The 23,264-nt window shown below is 48.7% G+C and overlaps 1 protein-coding gene across 2 annotated transcripts in view; it reads left to right on the forward strand.

The window, feature by feature from the left end:
* The first annotated feature begins 292 nt into the window (after window positions 1–292).
* TLL2 (tolloid like 2) overlaps window positions 293–23,264 on the forward strand; it is a 95,505-nt gene continuing 72,533 nt past the window's right edge. For both annotated transcript variants that reach the window (XM_075758485.1, XM_075758486.1), the window contains exon 1: window positions 293–486. In XM_075758485.1, coding sequence (XP_075614600.1) covers window positions 336–486 — 151 coding nt within the window. In that variant the 5' untranslated portion in view covers window positions 293–335. The remainder of the gene's footprint in view (window positions 487–23,264) is intronic.

Consider the following 23,264-nt stretch of genomic DNA (forward strand, 5'->3'; position numbering starts at 1 on the left):
TTATATCCAAGCTTTTGTTGCTCAAGTGCAGCAACAAACAACCGGGAGAGGGAGCGGGTTCCCCGCCCCCGACGGACCCCGCAGCCCCCCCCCCCCCCCCCCCCCGGCCCGGGGCGCGGTGGACCCGCGCCCCGGGCCGGGGGGGGGGGGGGGGGGTTGGGGGCTGCGGGGTCCGTCGGGGGGCGGGGCAGAGGCGCGGGCGCAGACGGGATTGGCTGTCCGTGCCTTGAGTGACAGCGGCAGCGGGGCCCCCCCCTCCGCTACCCGCGGCGGCGGGGCTGCTGGCGCCGCGCAGTGCCCGCAGCCCGGGCAGCTGTGCCGCCCTCTCCGCCGCTATGGGCCGCGGGGCCGGCCCGCTCCGTCGCCTGCTGCTATCGCTGCTTCTTCTACCCGCCGCGGGGACGGGTGGACGGGGAGCCGCTTTAACGGTGGGGGAACCGGAGACGGTGGAGGAGCCGATGGAGTACCGCGATCCTTGCAAAGCCGGTAGGGGAGCGGGCGGGATGCAACTCCGGGAGAAGTTTGCAAGCACAGCGGTGGTGGACAGGTGTCCCTGCGAAGCGCTTCTCGGTACCCCGGTGTCGGCCGGTACTGTGCGGCGGGAGCGGCCACGGGCTCACCTGGCCGCGGCGGGAGACCCCCGACCGGGAGCCGCCTTGGCATCCTGCTGCCCTCCCAAACCCCCCGCGGGCACCCGGGGAGCTCCCCCGCTGCTCCCCGTCCCGCCGGTGCGGGGGGTTTCCCCCAGCCTGCGCCCCTGCTGCCCCCGTTACCTGCGGGTTGCAGCCCCAGGTCGGAAGCTCCTCCTGGGGGGGGTTTAAAAAATTATCCCGCGTTCCCCCCATCCTTTCGCTCACTCACCTGTTATCCGCCCCTCCCATGCGAGATCCCCTCTGCGAAGCCAGGGAAATGCCCGGCGGTGTTTTGCGTTTTGGGGTTGTTTCCCCCCCCCCCCCCCCGGTAGGCTTATTCTGTGCATTTTAGCAGCCTGTTGGCAGCTGTTTCAACTTGTCCCGGGGTCCATCCGGCCCGAAGTTGCGGTGCGTGCCCCGGGGAGGCAGGAGCACGCCGGCGCTTCGCGGGCCGCCTCTCTGCCTGCGGCTCCACGGGCTGGCGCAGGGGCCCTCCCGGGGCTCTCCCGGGGCCCTCCTGGGGCTCTCCCGGGGCTCCCGGCGGGCAGAGAGCCCGTGCGACCAGCTCAGGGCTGCAGCCGAGCCTCCCTACGAATTGAGATACTCTACAGTTGCAAGTTACCGCATCCTCTCCAGGAAGCCCTCAGCTGCTCGCTCCCTCCCTCCCTCCCTTTTTCAGAGTTTTTCATTCCCGTGCTAGACTGCACTCGGTTGTTTCTGAGCTCGTTGTAACCCTTTTTAACTGTTTGATTTCTCCAAGAGCTTCTGTCATCCCTAATATCTTCATTTGAAGGGAATATCAACCCAGGTTTTCTCTTTGGAAAACTGGGTTGTACTCTTGGTGTGACTGTTACTCCTTTTGGTTCCAGCTATCAGCAACTGTTGTGGTCTTGTGAATTGCTTCTCTGCTGGGAAATTGGCAATCGATACCTTGTTAGTCCTATTCCATTTACAGATAACTTTGTGCAAAGTCTTATTTTCTTAATGCTGTGGGAATCAAAACAAGGAAGAAGTTTCTTTGTGTGTGGTGTTCTTGGTCTTTCTTCTGCGTTGGAGCTTTGCCCCTCGAATGCTCTCCTAGCTGTTCCTCAGTGTCCCCTGGTGATAGCTTCCCTTGTTACCAGCTCTCTCCTGACTGCTTTTAGGGGGCTTGCAGCCGTATCTGCTCACATAGACGAGCTCTGTCAAAGCAATGTCTATCAGAGCTCCTCTGTCTTGTATAGCAAGTTGTTTAACTGGCATCATATGCTGGTTGTGTTATGAGTGGTGGATTTTATTCCAAAATCTGCTCAGTTCTCTTCTTTCCACAGAGTATTTTTTGCATAAAGCATTCCCTTGATCAGCAAGTCATTTGTGATTTGATATATGGTTTGGTGGGTGGGGTTGGTTTTTTTTTTTAGTCTTTTTAATCAATGTGGGACCCAGCCCACCCAAACATGCTTTTACTGTATTTGTGTCTAATTCCTAAATGGTGATGAATTCATCTCTCTCTCTTTCCAGTGAAACTAGGTGTTAGTGATATGGCTGTGGTTCAGACCTGGAGAGCTGCAGGTATAGTAGCTTTGGCCTTCCTGTCTGAAAATGTATTATCCTTGCTTTCTTCTTGAAAGTATGGCATCATTTCCAGTGTGTCTCATTTGCCCTTGGGAGTGTTTGGTATTACTGTCAGGTCAGGTGCATGGAAGATGAGGAATGCTCCTTTAAGGACCACATAGAGAACGTTTACTTTGATTTACCTACATCGGACAAGGAACCTGTGGCAGAAAAGGAAAAGGAAATAATTATTTCCCCAATCTGTCATTTACCTGCCTTTGCTGTAAGACCCTTTCTTTCTCCTGCAGTCCCTCCATCTTCCAGGCTCTGCCTCTCACTTCTGCACTTACACAGAGAAGAGCTTGGACTGCAAACAACAGCTTCCCTTTGTTGTACATCCTCACCTCCTCTCTCCTGGTGGGCAGAAAAACCTTATGTGTTATTCCTGTCAATTCAATTCAGTCAGGATCAATTGCAGAAATGATCTTTATATTCTGACTTCTCAGTGTTTGCCTCTAATATTTTTCCAATGTCTTCTTTCCAATAGAAAGGAAGGAGTGCACAAGACCTCTGGAGGTCACACAGTCCTTTTCCGGAGCCCAGGGCCAGGCTGGTGTTTCTGACGTGGCTGGCGCACACCCGTCTGTGGCAGAGGCTGCCAGGCAGCCTAGCCTGGCATTGCTTTGGCTTTTCTGTTGTCTAACCTGAGGCTCCAGTACTGCAGTTTAAATCTGCCTTTCTCACCCAGACTGCATGGGTGTGGAGGACAGTACGGTACCTTCTGCTTCGCTGCAGCCTTTTTCATCCGTGAGTGCTGTTACTGGCTTTCTCAAGTTTCAGTCGTCTTTTCTGTAGAAGAGGCTGGCTCTTTCGGTCTGTCCTGCCTGGCTGTGCTTTCTGGCTCTCTGATTCGGTTTCTCTCCATGTGGGCTGTACAACCACAGGAGCAGAGCACTTAGGGAACAAGACACTCCTTACATGCCACCTACCTCTGTGCACTGAATGGCTCTAGTTTTTAAAGTCAGCCCTAAAACGGAGCAAGCAGGACTTGTACACGGGCCCTTGTTAGACCCTGCCTCTCCTCCTAACCCTGCCTTGCATTCACAGCCGCTGCCTTCTTCCGATGCTAGGCCATCAAGAGAGCTAAGCAGGTGTTCACTGCTGCAAATGCCATCCCAAAGGGTTAGTCCAGCCAAGGTTAATAAGTGAAGAGATCCGTTGCTGTAAACGAGATGAGGTGAAGACACCTCTAATGGAGTTGTCCCTCCAAGATGGGCTCTGTCAGGGCTGTTGTCTAATGCCTATATAGGAAGTCTATCATGCTCTGTGCCTGATGTGCTAGAGCAGTGACAAGTCCTCTTAATTTCCTTGGCCTGACTTTCTCCACCAGTGGAACATGTCTAGAGGCATGACTGGCGAGAGGGCAGTGGTTGCAGACCTGCTGTGAAAAGCTCAGGTGCCTGGTATGTTTTGCAAGGGAAAGTTTTTGATGGTTTGTGGAAGCAGAGCTGGCACTGTGACACTTGCAGTCATGTTTCCATTGCTGCTGTAGGCACAGGCTCCTGTGCATGGTCTTGTGGCTGCAGATTGTATGCCAGCTCTTAGCCCATTGCAAAGACAAACTGCTGCTCCACTTATGTGTTTTCCAAAGCTGCTAAAACTATAGTGCTTTGCTACTTCTTTGCTGCGGGCTAATGGCTGTGACCCAGAGGCCGTGATGGATCTGGCAGGTTACGAAGTGAAAGCTTGCCAATTCCTCACCCTTGCAGCTCGTGCCCTGAGGTTGAGTGCAGACTGTTGATGGTTGATCTGCTAGACTGTGAGTGAAAAGCCTGGCATGTGCTGCTCTCTGTTGTATTAGCTAAGGGAGTAATAATCTCCAACAGCAGCGCGGGATGGACAGCACAGGGCTGTAACCCCCTGAATCGCTGCAACTGCCGAGCTACTGGTATAAACATGCCCAGTTACCAGGGCTCAGCTGATATGCCACAACTCCACTGCTGCTCGACCTCTTAACTCCAGCCATCCAGGATTTCATTTTCCCAATCTGAGGCTGCTTTCCTGCCCTTTTGATAGGGTAGAAAGAGAGGACAAGAGGCCTGAATGGCTGATAAAGGGGCAGCTGAGGCAGGCCTGCGCCGTGGGTTTGAGTTACCAGGGGAGGTGACAGTGCTGACTCTGCTGAGTGGGTTTTGCTGAGCGATGTGGCAAGTCACTGGAGCTTTTCAAAGGGAACAGTACAAAGGTTCCTGCCCAGATCTGCTCTGTTATAGATGGGAAAATGTCGTAAGCCTGACATGTGCTTCGGATAGATCTGCTGCTCAGAGGGTCCAGCTAAGGATACTCGGGCCAGGCTGCAGGTCTGAGTGAGGCTGCCTGACAGACAGGTAGCAGGAGAAACTACGGATGCCTGGTAAACAAAACAAGCACATCCTTCTGGGGCTCGTCAGGCAAACTGGAACCAAAGGAATTAAATAGGCTGCAATTCGTTCTGGTGGTTATTTTGGTGCAAGCTTATATGAACTTTCATTTGAGGTGAAGAGCAGAATCTCTGATCTTCAAAGTGACCTCTGGAGATGGTATAGTCCAACTTAAGTCAGGAAGGGGAGGTGGGAGATGTAAATAGGAAGGAGAGCTGGGCACTGAATAATTTGTCCCCTGGATATTTACAGGCTCAATGACCCATTCCCTCCAGCAGCAAGCCTGTGATGAGGCTCTTTTCCACTTGCCAAATCAGCAGGTTAGGAGAAGAAGCTGCAGTTCAGTCTCAGCATCTTGGTTCCTGGGTACTTTGGCTCCTAGTATGGTGCCATTTGTGAGCCGGAGGTGCAGTGTTGCTTCCCAAGGCCTGGCATCTCCCTCAGTAGCTCATTGTCCAGGGTGGGTTCCACTGAGGATGTCCTGTGCTGGAGTCCCCTGTTTCTTGATGCATTTCTGTCTGCTCTGGCTAGGCAGTTTATTCTCATGTGACACATCCTGTCTATAGGCTGACCATGTCCGGAAACAGGCCAACCTGCAATCCTTGACTCCCAGGCCAAACAGGCGACATGGTTTTTCTCTGTGCAGGTGTTTGCGTTAGGAGACAGACAGACCTGCCTGCCTAGCCGTGTGCTCCTGAGCCAGCTGCCCAAAGGGTCCAGGGCTCCTGCTGCCCGTGCGTGTCTCAAGTACCATTCAGGAGGGTTTGCATTGCTGAGGAGAGCCACACTGAGAAGGAATTGCGTGTAGGTACAAATGAGACTTGCAGCTCGGCTTCTTTCCACGAGACCTTGATCAGAGATGGCTTTTGCTCTGGGCCGTTGTTGCAGAGCTCCTGGGTGGGCAGACCTGGCGTGGGGAGGCTGCGGAACAGGAGTGGGGCTCTGCAGGGAGATGGCACCAGCAAAGTGAGTTAGTCCCTGGGGATTTTACGGAGTGCTGGGGGTATGAGCTCAGAAGGGGAAGAGCTGAGGCAGGAGGTGTGAGGGGGGGCACCGTTAGGGAACTGAGTGCTGGTCCCATCTCTCCTGTTTATCACTAGAAGAGTTGTTAGAGAAACAGTTCTGTAATGATAGAATAGTGGTTCCTGCCAAACCACTGCCCCTTTGAGGGTGTGTGCTGTTTCCCCAGTCGCAGGGTACCACTGTGCATCCCTGTTCCTGCTCCACCTGCTGATTTCATCCACCAGCTCCTAAATGCCCCATGCCAGAGGTCTCTCACCCTGACTGAGGGCTGTCCTGAGAGAAGTTCTTGCAGAGAGACGTAAATGGTGCTTTGCTGTTGTTCTGTTCCTCCTAGCTTCCCTGTGTATAGGCACAGTGCCTTTTGTTCTGGAGGCAGCGAATTTCATTTGGGTTGTGGTGCAAACATCTGAAGTCACATGCAGGCATTTCTGTGGGCAGCTGAGGAATTTACTGTTAGGAACTGAAAGGCTTGCAGGGGTAATCAAATGAGAAAGGGGAGAGAGGATCTGTAAAGTCTGGGTCACTTGAATATTGCTTGGGGTTTGAGTGGGATGCAGATGCTGTTTTCTCTGTTGGAAGCACAGATCCATCACGTCAGCAGGGAAATCTGAAAGCTCTTTGCAGGCCGTGCTGTGGATCCAGCCCACTCAGTTCTCGATGAGGGCCTTCCTGCAATCTCACAAGTTGTCCCGTTTGGTTTGGCAATGGCAGGAGCACTGGCAGATCATGTGCCAACCTGCCCTTTGCTTGGGAATCCCAGATTCCTGAGGAGGAATCTCCTTTGCGTCTTACGCATTTTCTGTAAAGCTCTGAAGCCTCTGAGCTGGCGTGGAAAGCCGAGGTGAGCGGCCGCAGCTGTGGTGAAGGTACCAGTGCCTCTGGCACGGGGCTCCGAGTTGTAGAACGTGGTGAGAGCCAACAGCTTACCCGAGGGTGGTCAGTATGGTGGTGGTGGTGCTGGGAGCTGAGTCCTGGTCTCCTGACATTTGAAGCTATGTGGGCTTTCAATAGAGAAAGTTTCCTTCCTCCTTTCTTTGCCACCAATACTTACGCATGTGCTTTGAGGGAAGAGTCTGGGACATGACCCAGTCTGTGGATTCCTCAATGCTGATGCAAATAATTTTATAGGGGAAGGAGAAAGCTCTCATCAACAATCATTCCCCTTACATTTCCCACTGCCCCCAGTAGGCTGCAGAAAGGGTTAAATGCTCAAGGAGGAAGTTTACTGAGTCTTTTTGGGTGGTCTGGGAAAGAATGAGAGAATAGACTATTCAGTCTTTAATTTACCTGCCTTGGGGAGGTGACAGCACTTACCGAACAGAAAACAGGTGGGTGAGGACTACTGGAGACACTTGGTCTTTACAGGCATTCGGCGATGCAGCCGTTTGCTGTCAGGGAGGCTGTGTTTTGCAGTGAGGTAGAGCTGCAGCAGAAGCTTCGCCCCAGGAGGGAAGGTTTAAGGTGGCCTTTATTATAATCCTAGCCAAGAACGAGCTAATGGCTGTGGCTTAAAGAAAAAATAACCACCAACCATTTTCTTGCAGCTTGAGATTCCCAGGTATAGAAGCCTGGGGAATTGGAGAGCAAAACTTTATGATCCCTGGGCAAAGGAGCCCTTGAGATCCAGGTCTGACATCTTTCCAGCGTTTAGCTGTCTACTTGAGATCTGACAAAAACATGCTTAATCTTTGACACTTCCTGGGATGTGTTGGATCTGCTTGTCCTGCATGAGATGTAACACGCAGTGCTATACCTACACCTTGGGATTTAGCAATAGGCAGGACAAGACATGGGCAGGGGCCTTTTATTTCTTCAAAGAAGCCTGGTAGGGTGGGGAAGAGGTGTTTGGAATTGTCATGGATACTTCTCTGCAAAGACCTTGTGGAGCTTCTATTGAACTTCATAGTCTGGGTGCAGGTCACAGGTGTATGCCCTTGACCATAACCTGCCCAGGTTTGATCAATGAAGACTGCTCATTCCTCAGGTGTTTTGTAGCATATGATTAGTGAGTCATAGAGCCCTAGACAAAGGCATTTAGAAACTATGCTGTAAGTCTTCCAGGCTTCAAAAGTCCACAAAGCCAAGAGGTTTGGTTTGAGGCGCTTTCCACTTGTGTAATTATTTTCTACCTTTGTAGTCATGCTTGGAGTTTTTGTCCTCTTCCTGTGTAGTGTGTCTACACCTTGCTGGACGGCTAACCTAAGAACTAGCTCCATTTTACTGGTAAGCCACCTCTTTCTCTCTGCTAACACCATGCCTGCGGGTGTCTCCCAGGTGAGCGGCTGCTGCTCCAGTCGGAACGGGGAAGAGCTGTGTGACTACAAATACCCGCTGCAGTGTGTTCAGGCTCATGTATTTGTACTTGGGGAATTGCAGGTGCTGTGTGCCTGATATGCTGGATTTTCTAGTCTCCTTTCTCTAATATGTCCATTTCCCCTTTTTTTCATGTTGCCTTTGCTGCGGAGACCCTTGTGCTGTTTGTCTGCTTCCCTCTGTGTTCCCTACAGATCTGTTTTGGATGTTCCTTTGTCTCCCTTTTCCTGAAGCTCTTTCCAGTCCCTTCCTGGAGCGTTGATCAAATCCTTCTCTCCTTTCTGCCTCAGGTGTTCTGCAATGCATCCTCCCCCAGGCTGTGGCTGTGGGGTGCCTTCTCTCTCCTCTCCTACCCCAGCAGTACCTTGTGCTGTTCTTCCAGTGGTCAGTAGGTTCTTCCATCCTCACTCACCTGAACAGCAGCCCTGTGCTACGGTGTGTATTTACCTGCTGTGTTGCTTGATGAACCAGTTCTGTGCAATGGGCTGTTTGCTGTAATAGGTGGGCTGCTATGCCGATCTCCCTCAAGAAACCACAGGGAAATGGTGGGGCTGGCTTCTGTAATTCTGTCCAGAGCTGTCTGTGCCAAGGAGGTGGTGCTGGGGCAGGAGAGAATGCTGACCTGCTGGGGAGGAGGTCTGTATGCTCTTTTCAGAGACAGACTACGTTGGAGGGAAGGAGCCACCTCTGACACTGAACAACCTGGTTGTCCTGGATCATGAGTATTGCAGGTGCAAACCTGCAACAACACTGCTTTCGACTAGTGCTGAAATGTGCTTTCACTCCTGAGAAAGGATGGAAGAAGAAACTGGCTGTTGTTTTGATTCAGCTACTAGGTCTTCTGCTCTCCCCCCCCACCCCTTTTGTTGTAGCTGAGCTCCCAGAAATGCTGATCTCCAAGGGCGCCTGTACTTTGATGTTCAGATCCACTCTAGCACTTCCTGAACAGGAAGGTTTTCTGTCAATAGAAACTGCTTAAATGTGCAAGGAAGCCCTTGATTAAAGAACTCTCTATGATTGATTGCTCTTTCTTGGCCAGTTTGTGTCAGCCCAGCTTGGAATGGAGAGAAATGTTTAACTGCGTGTTGAGGAAGCCCACGCGAAACCCCAGCCCCTGGTAAATCACCCTCTGGTTTGACTGATACAGATTGTCAGAGACCCGCAGCTGCTGCCGGTCCATGAATCAGCTCGGCTTTAGACCTGAACGGAAATTCACATCCGCTCAAGTCATTTTGTATTCATGCAAATGTCAGCACCCAAGCAAAAAGCATCTGTTTAACCTCCCCATCCACAAACCCCAAAAGCTATTTGCAGAGCAAACCGTACGGCAGTGCTATAAGACAGAAATTCAAGTCTGCTGAGCATTTTATCCCCTCGTGTTGAGAGTTAGTGTTGGAGTGTGGTTGAGTCCCTTTGTCTGCTTATTAGAAGCTGGTTGATGCAGTCCTGGAGGTGCTGAGAATTACCTTTCTCCACTTCTCATGTCATAGTGGTGGGTGTTGCCAGTCTCCCACACCTCGTCGGTGCGACTTTGAACTTAGATAGCTCTGCCTGCAAACAGCGTTGCCTAATCAACAGCGTTTTCAATGGCTCTGAACTTTGCCAGTTAGCTGTTTTAGTTGGTGTTTTGCATGTTGAATTTCAAGTGAGACCTGCTGGGGGTGGTTCATTCATTTCAGAGAGCAGAGTTTGGAGGAGAGAGATTGAGATTTGTTTACAAACCGTGCCCTGCCTCCCGCTAGCAGTGGCTGTCCCTGGCAGGAGGACTGATCCCTGCTCCAGGGGCAGGTTTCTGTTGTGGAAGCAGAGGACTGTTCACACTGATCTATGTGTTGGCAGGATGCTGTGTGATGAAGGTATTTGCTTGGTAAGGCGTGGGTTTTGCTTTACAATTCTCCAGATATAAAAACACTCGGATGCACTTGCAAAGTTAGAACTTTCTCTTGCAGAAATGGCAGCATTAGGTCTGCTTTGGAGCTTGTAATGTAGCTCCTTGGGCCTGAAGGTAGGCTTTGATGATGTGAACTGGAACTCTGTCTTGAACAGCTATCCTGTGCAACCTGTCTACCCTGAGACTGCATCAAATACAGGTAACAGAGGGGACTTTTGACTGAATTGTCTGTGCCTCTGTTGCAGAAGTTGGGTAGTGGGTAGCAAATGAGGCAACTGCTGCAGGAGAAACTTGGGTAGCGGCATGGCAAAGGTGTTTGAGCCTTACTGGAATCAAGAAGCCCCAGACTGAGAAACGGCCATTGGTAAATGATCCTGCCAGGCAGGCAGTGAGGAACCTAATATAGTGACCTGTGAGTTAGGTGGCCTTGAAAAGGATGGAAATCATGCACCTGCATTTCCCTTACTGAGTATCTTGGGCCTAAGTAGGGCTAATCCTTGGCTGTCCTATTGTCAGTAGCTCAAGCTAGATGTGGGCAGGAGAGTGACAAGACAGCAAGGGTCTGCACTTCTTCTATGGAGCCTGTCAGGAGGGCTCCAGTTAGAAGAAATTGTGGTTCAAAGTTATATGCACCTGGCTTTAGATGTGTTTGATACGCCAGAGGTCCAGTTCAGGCTTCTGTGGCCACCACATCTTGTACCTTGCCATTGTCCAGACACTACTCTGTTGGTTTGTCTGCTGCCTGCGCATTCCCAACAAGTGTAAGGCACAGCTCATTACCTAAAAGTGAGTTTTGCGAAGTTTTGGCTGCTGGGCCAAGAGGTTTGAGAGTTACTTGCATGGTGTGACTTCTGGTGCGGGCTGGTTTTTGTGGTTCTATTGCAGTCACTCAGATTAGAGACCTACAGACCAGTTTTTGTCCCTGCTGGCACCAGTGACCTGGGAATGCAGAGATGCTCTGATTCTTGGGGCTGACCCTTGGGGGGGCGGGGGGCAGAGGCTGGGGTGGCCTGTTGTGCTGTTTTTGCCTTGGAGAGTAGCCTGTTATGTGCTGTGCTGTTGATGTTGGAAGTGTATTTTGCTCAGCGACGCTCTGAGCTGCAGCTGGCCCGTGTGTCAAGCTGCTGGTGTGTTGTGCAGTTGACCGCTGCCTGGATTTAATCTCTAACCTTTGATTGTTCTTGAAAGCATGTTCTAGGGATTGCATTCCCACCCACACTGCTCCTGTGACCCCTTCCATTTCCTGGGTGTCTAAGTACAGAACAGAAAAGATTCATTAACCTGGCAAGTAACCTCTTTTTATGGGGGAAGTGATTTTCTGTCACGCTCTGTTAGATCCTATTGATTTCTGTTTTTCCCCTCTTTGGCCTTTTCTGTCATATATTCTCTTCTTTGTCATGCTTCAGTAGGAAGGTGATATGTGATATGCTGGCGTTTTTTTGCTGTTTCCTGGGCAGAGAGCTGGGATCTCCTAAGGCCATTGCTCGAGTGCCGAAGTCTTTGCCTTTTCTTGGAAAGCTTTGTTGTCAAGGTAAACTGCTGGTTAGTAATGGGATGTTGACACGAGGAACAAAACATCCTGGCTGCTCACTCTCTTTTTTTTTTTTTTTCTTTTTCCTTAACATCAAGAAGAGCATTTTCTGTCTTTTTGCCCTCTTTGCCCATTGTGCAATCCCTCATCCCCTGGCAGAGGTGTGACACATTTGCCATGGGATTCACAAGCAGGCATGAAATGGAGACCCTCGAACCATCAAGTGTGCCAGCTCCTTCAATCCTCCTGGGTGGTGTTGGCAGCTGGGTCCCAATGCTTTTGGGGAGCCTGTGTGTTTCATAGCCTCACCTCTGCTTGGTGTGAAATGGAAGGAGCTGCCAGGTTTGGGCTGTCCACTGGCTCGTCATTATGGAGGTGGGTTGTGGCAAGTGTGAGGGCATGTCCTTGGAGCTGGGTGGGAAGGCATGGAGTGTCCCCTGTTTCAGGAAGAACAGGTCATTCTGCACAAAATTCCACACAGGGAATGGGGACATTGTTTTCTTCCCTTCCTCTGGACAGTCATCTTTATGCCAATGCAGCTATTGCAAATATAAAATATTACAAAGGTGAATGCTGCATATGTGCTCTCTGAGCAGGATACCTCAGTTTTGAGAAGGATGTTGCTGTTTACTAATGTATTTGATTTTTAGACAAAGCCTTTCTGTGATTCAAGGCAGATATTTCACTAGTTGGAGACATAGTTTTCCTTCCAAAAGTACACTTTCACGTTTTGTATTAATTTCTCAACTTTCGCAGCTCTTGCTAAATTTCTTCTTTTTATGTATGAATATTTTTATGGTAGTCCTGTTAGAAGTAATGCAAATGAAGCGTCAAAGACTTAAAATCTAAGGGAGCATTGTTGTTTCTTTTAGACTTTTGTATAGTTACAGGAAGCCATATTCTGAAGAAACTGTTGGCCTTTGCACTGCCTGTCTTATTGCTGCCTAGGTTCAGCTGATCAGCTAGAGGAGCTCTGCCAAAAAGGAGAAATAAAGCTCTCTGTGGCACGGTTTGTAATCTAGGTTGTCCTAAAGGAAGATGCATGAAGAACAGATCCTATTAATTTACAAATACTAGTCTGCACTTTCTCTAACATGGGCAGTTAAACCCTGAGGGGCCAGTGATGGGACACGAGCTCTGTTTGCAGACCAAGCAGACTGATGCACAGTGATTGGAGAGCTGTGCTCCTACCTCTCAGCAAAACAGGGCCTGGCTGTTTGAAGGCTTGCTTTCGTGGTTCAGTACCTTACGTGGGAGAAGGGTGAAAAGCTAATAGGAAGTTTTTGTAGGGAAAGAGGGTGGGTACTTTGAGTGGAATACACTAGGAAACTCCTGAAGATCTTACCAGATCATAGTTGTCCTTGCTTTTAATTGTGAGCAGAAGTGGGGAAATGAACCAACAAGCTCAAAAGTCTTAAAAAGCATTCAATTCTGCATTTAAAGTTGTTTTCCTCATATTGCTTTTAAGGCCTTGAACTTTCAGTTTCTATGTTATTGTTCATTTTTTAAAAAATAAAGTTTCCTCATGTCCTTCCTAAACCCCAAAGACTGCTAATGTACCTTGAAAGGGGGAACAATAATCTTGGAGTAGAGACTTTGGAAGGTCTTGTAGCAAAACTGGGAAAGCTGGCAATGTTGCTCTCTGCAGAAGGTGGCACCGTCAAAGGAGCAACTGGATGTGGGGCTGGCTAGGGAGGTTTGGGACACTTGAAAATTTTGGGACGCTTTGCTATCCAGTGTGAATGCTGGGCTGGAGCTTGGTGACCTCTTCCTGCAGGACTGTTTTCAGAATGCCAGAATACCTTTTCAGTCAATATGGAGGCTCGAGGGGTTGTGTTTAGGGGTGTACAGGTGTTCTTCCCGTGTAGGGAGTGGACCTTTCCTCTGCTCCGTGATGCCGCTCTGTGATGCGGGCAGCTGCTGCTTCCTTGAGGACTGGCCTCAGGATGCCGTTCTCCTCTGGGGAGAGAAACTCTGGAATGAGCCATGTCCTGGAGAGACTGAACGTGAGGGTCAGGGTTGTGTTGCAGGTGGTGCCTCCTCTTTCATTCTTCTGCTGGTGGTGAGGCAGAGAGGAGGGTGATGGATACACCAGAAGTCCTGTGCATCCTAGAGCTCTTGTTACTCATTATCAAAAACCTGACAGCAACCTCTGTTACACTGTCACAAACCAAGGTCTCAGAGTTGTCTCCATCCCCCTGCCTTGCCCCGAATTTTGCTAACGTGCATGAGTGCGGAGTCCTGAAATTCAGGTTCATGGTTCTAAAGTTCATGGTCTTGAGAATAAACAAAAAACTATTGTGGTGGCTGAGAGCTGGGTACCCCATTAACCCAGAATCATGAATATTTATCATGCTGTATTACAAAAGAACATAGAGACTATATTGTATTTCCTATAACTTTATTGCCATGGCATCTTTTCTTGGCGGGTCACTTTAATGTAAGCTTTGCTTATTTAGTTGCACACTTTAAGCTGATTAACTTTTTACTAATAAAATGTACGTTGACTCCCTTTGTCCCAGCTCCTGTTTGTTTGTACCTACACCCCTGTGACAAAGAGTCACAGAGAACTGCTTTAAGCTCTGGCTAAATCCCGCTGCTGGAAGCTTTGAATGAGCTGAATGTGTCTGGGGGTGATTTCAGCCTCACATTTTCTCTCTCGCCCTCTCGCTGCCTGGAAGTTGGGTCCTGCAAAGTAAGCTCTTCTGAACACCCCCTCCATTTCTGAAAACGTTTGTGGTGCTTTGGGGTTTGGCAGGAACGATCCAACCTGTTATTGTTGCTCTCTGAGCTGGGTCAGAATATAACTACTAGTGGGGGGAATCAGAGAAGCTTTCCAGCCATGAAGACTGATCTGTGGCTCTGCCTGTTCAGTAGTTTACCAGCTGGTAACCACGTTATTCCTCCTCTGCTCACATACCTTGGCCTGTCATTCAATGCCCAACTTACTGCGTGTTTTATTGTGACTTCTTTCTAGGAACATCCCAGAGAGATGATTACATCCTGCCATTTTATTAAAAATGCTTTACAAAAAAAAAAAAAAAAAAATTCTCCTTTTCCATTGGAGGCAGTTCAGACCAGAATTTTAAAGTTAGTTGGGAGCCTAAGGGTATGGATAAGCACTTGGAAAATACTTGCTAAAGGCCTTCTATAAATCTGTTTATTCGTATTCGGAGCTTTGCTAAAGCTATAATGATCCCTTAGAAATGTGCTGTTAATACTTCAGAATGGCTGATCTGCCTCGAAACAAACTCAGTAGCCTGTTCCATCAGGCCAGCAGCAAATGCCAAGGGAGGTGTAGAAAGGCAGGGTAAAAGAGAGTGATATGGCCAAAAAGTCTCCCTGACTGCAGTGGACTCCACAATCCCTGAGCCAGAGATGATTCATTGTCTTTAATGATTTTTTGATAGCTCTGTCTTCCATCTGCTTTCTTTTTGAACCTGCAAAAGCTTTTAGCATCCATAGCCTCCTGGGATGAGAAGTGCCAGAGCTTAACTGCAGCATCCCTTTACTCTTTTCTTATCCACTTGTGAGTCAGCGCATCAGGTGTTACAGAGGTTTAGTTAGTGTTGCCTACCAGTTTCTATTCTTGTCGTCTTTTACACTAAAGCTTCCTGTGTGTTGTCTTTGCCTTGGGAAAATTCAGAGTAACACGGGTGTTTTTAGTAGCAGAAAATACTCATCCTGTGCTATTGCAAGCAAATCCTGTCTTTAAGAACTCTGAGCTCATGCTGGCTGGGGAAAAGGAGGGGAAATGTCAAGGGTAGTAGCAGCCATGCTCCACACCTTGTGGAAATTGCTTAGTGCTTCTCTGCAGCATGTTTTGCCGGTGAGTGTTCGACCACTCGGATTTAAGGGATAATTTTGAATGTGCCCATTAATTTACTTGCAGTGGAGAGGGGATGACCAGAGAAGGTGCATGCCGTTGCTCCTGCATGACATTGCCTGTCCTTTCCAGGGAAGTGTCTAACAAATTGTAGTGGGAGGTGATGGAAGGAAGGACAGTGTAGGAAGGGGATGTACTCACTGCTGTAGTATCTGGGCATCTTCTAGTACTGAAGTTTGAAACTCCTGTTACTTTGTTAAGAGTTTTTGGTGAGGTTTTGTGGCTGAGGATGTGGTTTCAGAAAGCACCTTGTGTTTGCGATGGCCTTGATTTCAGGAAAGGATGCTGTGCCTCTGCTACTGGACCCCTGAGAAAGCTAAGTTGTTTTTTACCCAGTCTCAGCTAAGCATTTGGCTGCTGTGATATGGTTGTATGGTGGATATAGACAGGTAGCTCTGTGTTATGGCATCTACGTATGGCTGCTGGTGGTGTTCATCACATGGACAGTCAGTGGGTGAACCAGTGAGGTTAAGAAGAATAAAAAAGAGAATTTTCATAGAGTAGCAGATCTCTAGTGGTGCTCAGTCAGCTGTGTTGGACGGGGTGAAGAAGTTGAGATGCATGAGAATAAATATGCATGCTCTGTCAGTGTCAACAGAAGGAAATAGAAAGGCAGTGCTGTGGGTGAGTTGGTTCTGTGGCTGGCCCTGAACCCAGAGCATGCTGGTCCAGAGTGAAGCTTTGATTATATGACCCTATAACTGTCTTTCAGCTAGTTTGGGATTCTGCTTAGGAGCTAGGGGTGACTAGGGAAGAGCAGCTTTAAAGAGCAATTGATGAGAGCACTTCCAACTTTTACAAGTTCACAACCTGTCATTCTGATAGCATCTGGAAAGCATGCAGTGACAGTGCACCTCCTTCGTGTAGTTTATACACAGTATTCTCTGCTGATGGCAGAAGCTTGTGTATTTAGTGCAGTGTATTGGTTTGTTTTTTTTTTTCTTGGGGGGCAATATTTTGGGTTTTATTTATCACTGCTAGAGCTGTGAAGTTCATTGGATTGTCTTCCCCAAACTTCCCAATGGCTGTTTCCCTGCATCTAGGACTAGTGGAGCAGATGAGGTTTCACATGAGTCATGACTGATTTTCAACATCTAGTGTGTGGATGTAAAGGGACCTACCAGCAATAACCCCAGAGAAATATATTGATGTGTTCCCCCTTTCCCTTGCTCTCTGAGCCCATCGTGCCACCTTCTGTCATTGATCTTGTGACCTTTCATGTGCAGTCAGACCTGGTGAGGTGACAAAACCAGCCTTAGCATGTGAAGCCATCACCAGCCATGGAAATACTGGTTCCCCATCTGATGACACCCAGTTCCTGTGTGACAGCTGTGCCATGTCCTGCAGTAGGGACACCCTTGATGTGAAAGGATGCTGTGAACTATGTTCATCCTACCTAACCAGCATTAAATACAAACAAAGTATAAATCTCTGTGCTGGATGCAAGCTTTTTCTTTGTGGTGCTGACAGTATCTTTTTGTCACAGCAGTTCCTGTTAGGGACACAAAAAATTTAAGGATCTTGGTGCACTCAGTTTCTTCCTAGCTGAGTAAAATAAAAATTGGGTTGACGTGTTTACATCACCCCTCTGTCGGCATTGTAGTTCAACAGTCTCCATCATATTGGTGTATCTCAGGAGTGGTGTGTGTACTGCAAAGACTGGAGTATTTGAATGTGTCTGATGAAGCCTGATGCAGGGCAGTAATTGTCCAGATAAGTGAGTGAAACACAGACATCAGGCTATTTGTGTAGTTGAGTGTAGAGAAGCAATTGTCATGTGTTGGTTGCTTTGTTTGAGGAATGATAGGAACTGAGTTGTGTTTTCTGGACTACCTTAAATATCACATTTCTAAACTTCCTTGGACTTCTAGGCCCTGGTAATACCCCTTTACAGCAGTGGATTTGCCTGCTCTCGGCTCTTCAGTGTCTGATGGTGAGGGAGCTCTGTCCTCTCTTGCAGGTGCCTGAAGAATGGGTAAAGCTTTGTGCCCCGCTGTACCGCAGGTCTATGCAAAATCTGGAGGGGAATCAGAATAGTACAGCTTGAAGACCTCCATTCTAGGCAATGCTGCTTTATGGCGGCCTTAATCTTGTGTGAGGTTAATATCAAAGTGTAGGTGTGTACCATGCAGGGAAGCACTAGCATTTGATGGGTTAAAAATTGTGGTGGTGGTGTGGCTGTGGAGGGATAACTGATAGGAGGGGGAGCAGATCTGCTGCTGCTGGGTTGTTACAAGAGCTCAATAGCTGGAAACTCTTTGTGATGGTGGCAGCCCTTCTGGAAAGTACTCGTATTTTGCTTTCCAGTGATCCAGAGCTGGCATGGGAATCCTGCTCCCCAAGAGGGTGAGCTGGGGGCAGATCCCCCTGCTCATCCTTTCTGCTAATGGTGGGAGCTCCCTCAGGTTCTCCTGCTGAGCTAATCCCCTCTCTGTGGCATCTTCAGGAGGAGCAGGAGGTGTTGAAAATCAGCAGCTACTGGAGCAAATGCCTGGGCACTAAGTCTGCTTTCAGACCCAGCACAAGTGTCCCTCTGCAATAAAATGAGCCGCTTCCCATTTCTGGTACCTTCCTTTCTCCAGCAGTGCTGGTGACCCTGCCTCCTGCCGATGCCCAGGCGTGCGTGCTCGTGGCATGGCCTGGCCTACTGCTCTGGGAAGCTGCTTCTACTTTGCAGTTCTTTAGGGCTGGAGTTTTTCCTGACACTGGTCTGCCTGGGGCTGGGAAGTATTTTCAGACCCTGAGCCAAAAAAGGGCTTCACTGCCTCAGAGCAAGGCTAATGCAGGGAGACCTTACTGGCACTGTTAAATCCTGGCAACTGCCTCAAAGCAGCTCTGTCCCCTCTCCCCTTTGCTCCCTGCTTTTGTCAGACTGCAACCTCCCACTTCAAAGACAGGCACGCTCCTGACGCAAGACTGTTTGCTAACCAGAGGGCACAAACAGCATGTCAGGGAAAGAAGTTGTCTTCATTCCCTGTGTAAAGTTATTTTATTAAGGCTGGGAAATGTCAAAATCGAAGTTGCTTTTGTACCAGTCCTGCTTATGTGTTGTGATTCACTAATTATATGACTGCATTATGCTGCTCCTGGAATAGATCCAGCTGTGGGGTGAAGGGGATGGATGATGACAGGGATCCTTTCTCTTTTCTTGCAGAGCCAGGGAGGTGCACACTGAGCAAGGATGAAAAAAACCCTCTGTCTTTTAGACAGCTGAGTGGCACCGTGGCAGAGTGCGTGCTCATGCTCTGCATCAGTGTTCCTACGTGGTCCTGAGGAGGACAGTCTTCCTTCTCATCTTCTTTTTTTTTCCTCCCAGTTTTGGTGAGCTGTGGCAAGTGAGCGGAATCAGGAACTGAGCTGGTTGAGAACAAACTGGCAGTAGCTAATCTTCAAACAAGAACAACAAACTGGCTAATCTTCATTGAGAGACCCTCCAGTTTCCACGAAGTTGTAGGAGATTTTATGTATTAGCAATCAAATCTGACTGGAAAGCACTAATAATGAGTTAGCAGTTTATGGAGATGTGGAAGGTAGACCATATTTGTCTATGCGTGAAGCATAAGCCTTGCTGAACGTCATCTTCTGATGGATGCTTTAAGCAGGTCTTGCTGCATGAGAAGACAGAGCTCAGGCTGACCTCTCTTTCTGGCCTTTCCTAGGAGGTAAAGGATTAACAATACCTCCTTCAAATTACTTAATGCTGTGGTTTTATGCTGACTTTTCACATCTGCTGTGATGTGATACAATGCTGAATGCCATGAAAGGCCTTTAAATGACAAACAGCTTCCACGTGAGACCCTCCTGACTTCAGAGCCTTTGCTTCCAGTCTGGAGCTGGTTCTACTCGCAGTTATATTTTGTCTGATTTCCACTTTGCCTTTGGAGATGGCTGTGTGTTGATTTTCCTTCTATATCCAATCTCCAGTGTACTGATTTCTGTTCATGAGAAGACTTGTGCGTTCTGCAGTGATGTCCCCAAAAGCTGCATCTTAATGTGAGGAGACAGACTGCAATGGCGAGCCTGGATATGTTCCTAGCACTCTCTGAGGGCAGCCTTCCATTACTGTAGCCTCATACTTGCACATGCTCCAGGCTTCCTGAAGAGTTCAGGGCATGAAATAACTCCTGTAATTTGGACCCACGGGAAGAGGCTGAACTGGAGAGGACCCTGCACTACCAGTGGAGGAAGCAGAGGTGGCTGCTGTTAGCGTGCTGAATCTACAGCGTTTTCATTCATTCCAGCTGTTGAACAGGATTACATGAGGAGTGGCTTCTGCCTGCAGGCACTTAGTGCCGATGGAAATCTGCAGCTGTCTGGATTGGTTACGTGCAAATCCGATGCCTCCCCTTCGTGCATAGGAATTTATGAATGACGGAAACCATGTGAATCAATTGCATGAGTAATTTTTCATGTGCTTCACCCTACATCAGATTTGAGGGGGACTTCAGTTGACTGTGTCTGTGGTCCCCAACAGCTTCCCCAAAGAGGGAGGAGATACTTCGCGATGGCGGCTAGGTGTAGGAGTAGGATAGCTGTGGTGAATGTGAATCCCCTTGCCTTGGGCAATGGGAGACAGCCTGGTGTGCAAGTGAACTTGGAGCAGAATGTCCTCATCTGCTTGGTCCGACTGCTCTTCCTGTGGCATGGCTGTCCTGTGAAGTGGCAATCCTTCAGGAGAGGGAAGGGAACTCCAGCGTCTGGGTGCTGGCCAGCGGCAGGTGGTCTGTCTAATGGATGGAGTACCAGGCTGGGGAGCTGGGACATCCAGCATGATCTTGGATTCTGTAATAAAAAAAAAATCGCTTTGCTTCTTCAGAACAGCCTGAGAAACGTCTCTTTGGGACACCTATTTGGTCCCTGCTTCAGCAAGCTTTGTCTAAAGAGATGAGGCAGGTTTTACTGTGCAGGGCCTCTTCTAAAGGACACAGATTCTGCATTGCACTTTCTTGGGGTGCTAGTATAACGTGCCATTATTGACAAGGAAAATAGTGGCATTCATGTACTTTTCCCCCTTGAATTTTTAAATCCTTCTAATAGCCTTCCCTGCATTTCCAAATAGAGATATTTATTGCCTGCTTCCCTGACCAGATCTACTTTTTGGAGAGCAGTAGCCCTGCGTGAAAGCCTTATCTGCCTACCTGCTCCATCTTCTCATCTGCCCAGCTACAGACGTTAGTTTGGAAGTGGCCTAGCTGTTATAGGGCAAATGACCTGTTGCTAGGCTGGAACTGAGCAGGAAGACATAATGGGCACATTAAAAGTCTGATGCTAATTTCAGCTGTACAACACAATGTTGAAACATGAAATTATAGCTTGTATGGAGCCCCAGAGCCTCATTTATGCTTTGAGGAGTACTAACAGCTACAGCCTGGTGCCTGATGGTAATGTCTGGATGAGGGCTGTGCAAAAAGTGTGCCTGTCCTAGAGTAACTTACTTCTCTGGAACCAGAGCAGGGGGTGGTTGCAATGCCTGACCTGATAGATCTTCCTCATGTGTTGAGGTGTTCATTACAAGTCTTCTCCAAAGGCTACTCGCCACAGTCCGTAAACTGCGTTGCTGTGGTGGCACGATCCCAGGAGGAGGTAGCGTTTGGACCGGTCAGCAGCATCTGACTGCAGAAGGGGCTGGGGAAGCCCAGGCAGACCTGGGAACAAAGGAGCTGTTGCTCCAAGCTGTGTGATGAAACCTTTCTCTGTGGAAGCCAGACAATCTCCCCATTTATTTGCAAGTGGCATTTGGTCACAGTTTTTTGGCAACATATGGAAACTGTTTAAATTAGCTGTATGAACCATACGTGAAACAGATGCATTTTCTTGAGCAGGCTTTTGCCGTTGATGTTTGAGCGAGTGAAGGGTGCAGCTGGCTCGCTTGGGAAGTGGGGAACATGTCCTCACCCAGATGTAGTTAAGTGCTTGAAGTGAAGCAGAGAACCAGAACATTACAGGATGTGTGTCAATAAAGACCAACTTGTCATGGGCACCTACTGCATAAATAAGATGAATGGATGTAATGACACTTAACCCTTCACTGCTTTCCTGATTGCTCACTGCTGGTGGAGGATCAGTTGTGTCAACAGAAGACTGTTTGGTCCATGGTTGTCTTGCTTGTGTCTTCCACTTGTATGCCAGTATATCAACACGCTAGACTAAAGCTCTGAAGTTTGACCAGAGCACAATTCTACACCTTTTTTGAGCAACTTAGTAAACAGGGAGTAATGAGATCTTGTTGAAGAGAGCAGAACATTGTGACTGCTGTGGCTTTTGGGTGTGAATCCTGAGAGGAACTTTGTATAGAGACAAATTGCACCCAAAATGCCTCCGAACTGGAGCTGTGACAGCTCCTGAACTTTAAATCCTTGTGGAGCTCTGTACGCTGTTGTGTTGCTGCACAGTCCTAAATGCTCGGCTGTGGTACATACGTCTGGCACAACAAAAAGTGGCCTTGAATATTAAAAGCATTGACTTTATACGTGCCAACTGCGATGGGATAGACCAAGGTGGGAGTTCGGAGACTGCAGTGGTGGTTGGTGTGGATGTTTGGCTGAGTTTAGCTGATGTGAGACAGTCACACTGAAAGACAAGAATGGAGAGTTTATGGCAGCGGGGTTCAGAAAAGGGCGAGGAAGCAGTGAAAGAAGAGCTCTGGGAGCAGTGCCGATAGGGCTGACTGGAAAGGAGGAGGTTTTCAAGCATCAGAAGGAGCCACCCAAAGGAAGATCATGGCAGGATGCGAATCTCTCGTACACAGGAAGCACTGTGATTTTGTGTGCCGCACAGGGATATCTGCACAGTGCAGTATTCATCTATGGGCATGCTGCTGATGGTGTTGCAATGCTCGCCATCACAAAGCAGACTTGAAGAGCATCTGCTGGAGCGAGCTGCTTGGATCCTTTGCCTCGTGTCTCTAAAGGTGCGAATCCAGAGAGGTATTTGATAAGGCTTATGAGCTGCAGAAGGGGAAGCAGGAGATCCTGTTTACTCTATACAAATATTAGAAAAGGCAATCACTGTTTTTTTCAGGATTTCTTGTAGGAGTTTAAAGCAGGCAGGGAATTACTGGGGGTTATGGGGTGTTTTAGGAGGCTCTAGTTGTCTCCCTGAACCATGCATCCCTTAGAGCAGCCTGTGTGCTGGGCTGTGTCGCACTGAGCTAGCAGCACAATTCCCACCTGGGGCATCGCTGTATCCTGGCAGGATTGTGCCCTTCTGGCAACACCACCTCTTGGGATTACATGGCACTAGAGGTCAAGTTTCTGTGATCAAGGTGAGTTACTTGGGAAATGCCTGTTTCTGGGCAAACTGGTGGTACGGGGAGTTTCCCTGAGGGGCAGGTATGAGTGCCCCTTCTCAGCTGCTGAGGGGCTGAGCCCTTCCCCAGGCTTGTGGGCAGCAGCCACCCCGAACAAGCACAGGCAGTGCCTGTGCAGAGAGGGTTCCCTTTGCTGTCAGCGTCAAAGGCTTCAGATGTAAAAACAAAGTGTTTTCAAACTTAACGTCACAAACAGCTGTCTGTCGTGACAAATACTGGTACTTTGGCTTATGGACGAGCCCCAGTGAAACATCTCTTGGGATGCGTTTTGACCTCTCTTTTTTTTTTTTTTTTTTTTTAATTTTGTTCACATGTTTCTTTTGAACTGTTTTTGCCAGCGATGAGATTTCCCTGAAGCATCCTTGTCACAGGCGTTACTCTAGTAATGTTTTGCGTCCTGCAGGGGGTGGAGCACTTCATTTTCCAAGGTTATTTTTAACTCCTAAATACTTGTGGCGAGGCCAGTCCAGGATGGTGGCTGGATTCTTCGCAAGGAAGGGCTGCGTTCCACTGCCGGGGTGAGCGATTTCTACTCCTGGTCGGGGTGCCACTGTAATTTTCTGTGCATAGTATCTCCTTCTGGGGAGTGTTTGTAAAGTTTGATTTTTAGAGGGAAGAGGGAGGAAAGGAGATAAAATCTGCTGATCGCCTTTTGTTGTGTTTTGTTTGTTTTTTTTTGATTGAGAAGGGAAAAAATACATTTTTATATTTTGCCCCTTGCAACAT

The sequence above is a fragment of the Balearica regulorum genome, chromosome 7, assembly GCF_011004875.1.
Source record: "Balearica regulorum gibbericeps isolate bBalReg1 chromosome 7, bBalReg1.pri, whole genome shotgun sequence".
Classification (NCBI taxonomy): domain Eukaryota; kingdom Metazoa; phylum Chordata; class Aves; order Gruiformes; family Gruidae; genus Balearica; species Balearica regulorum.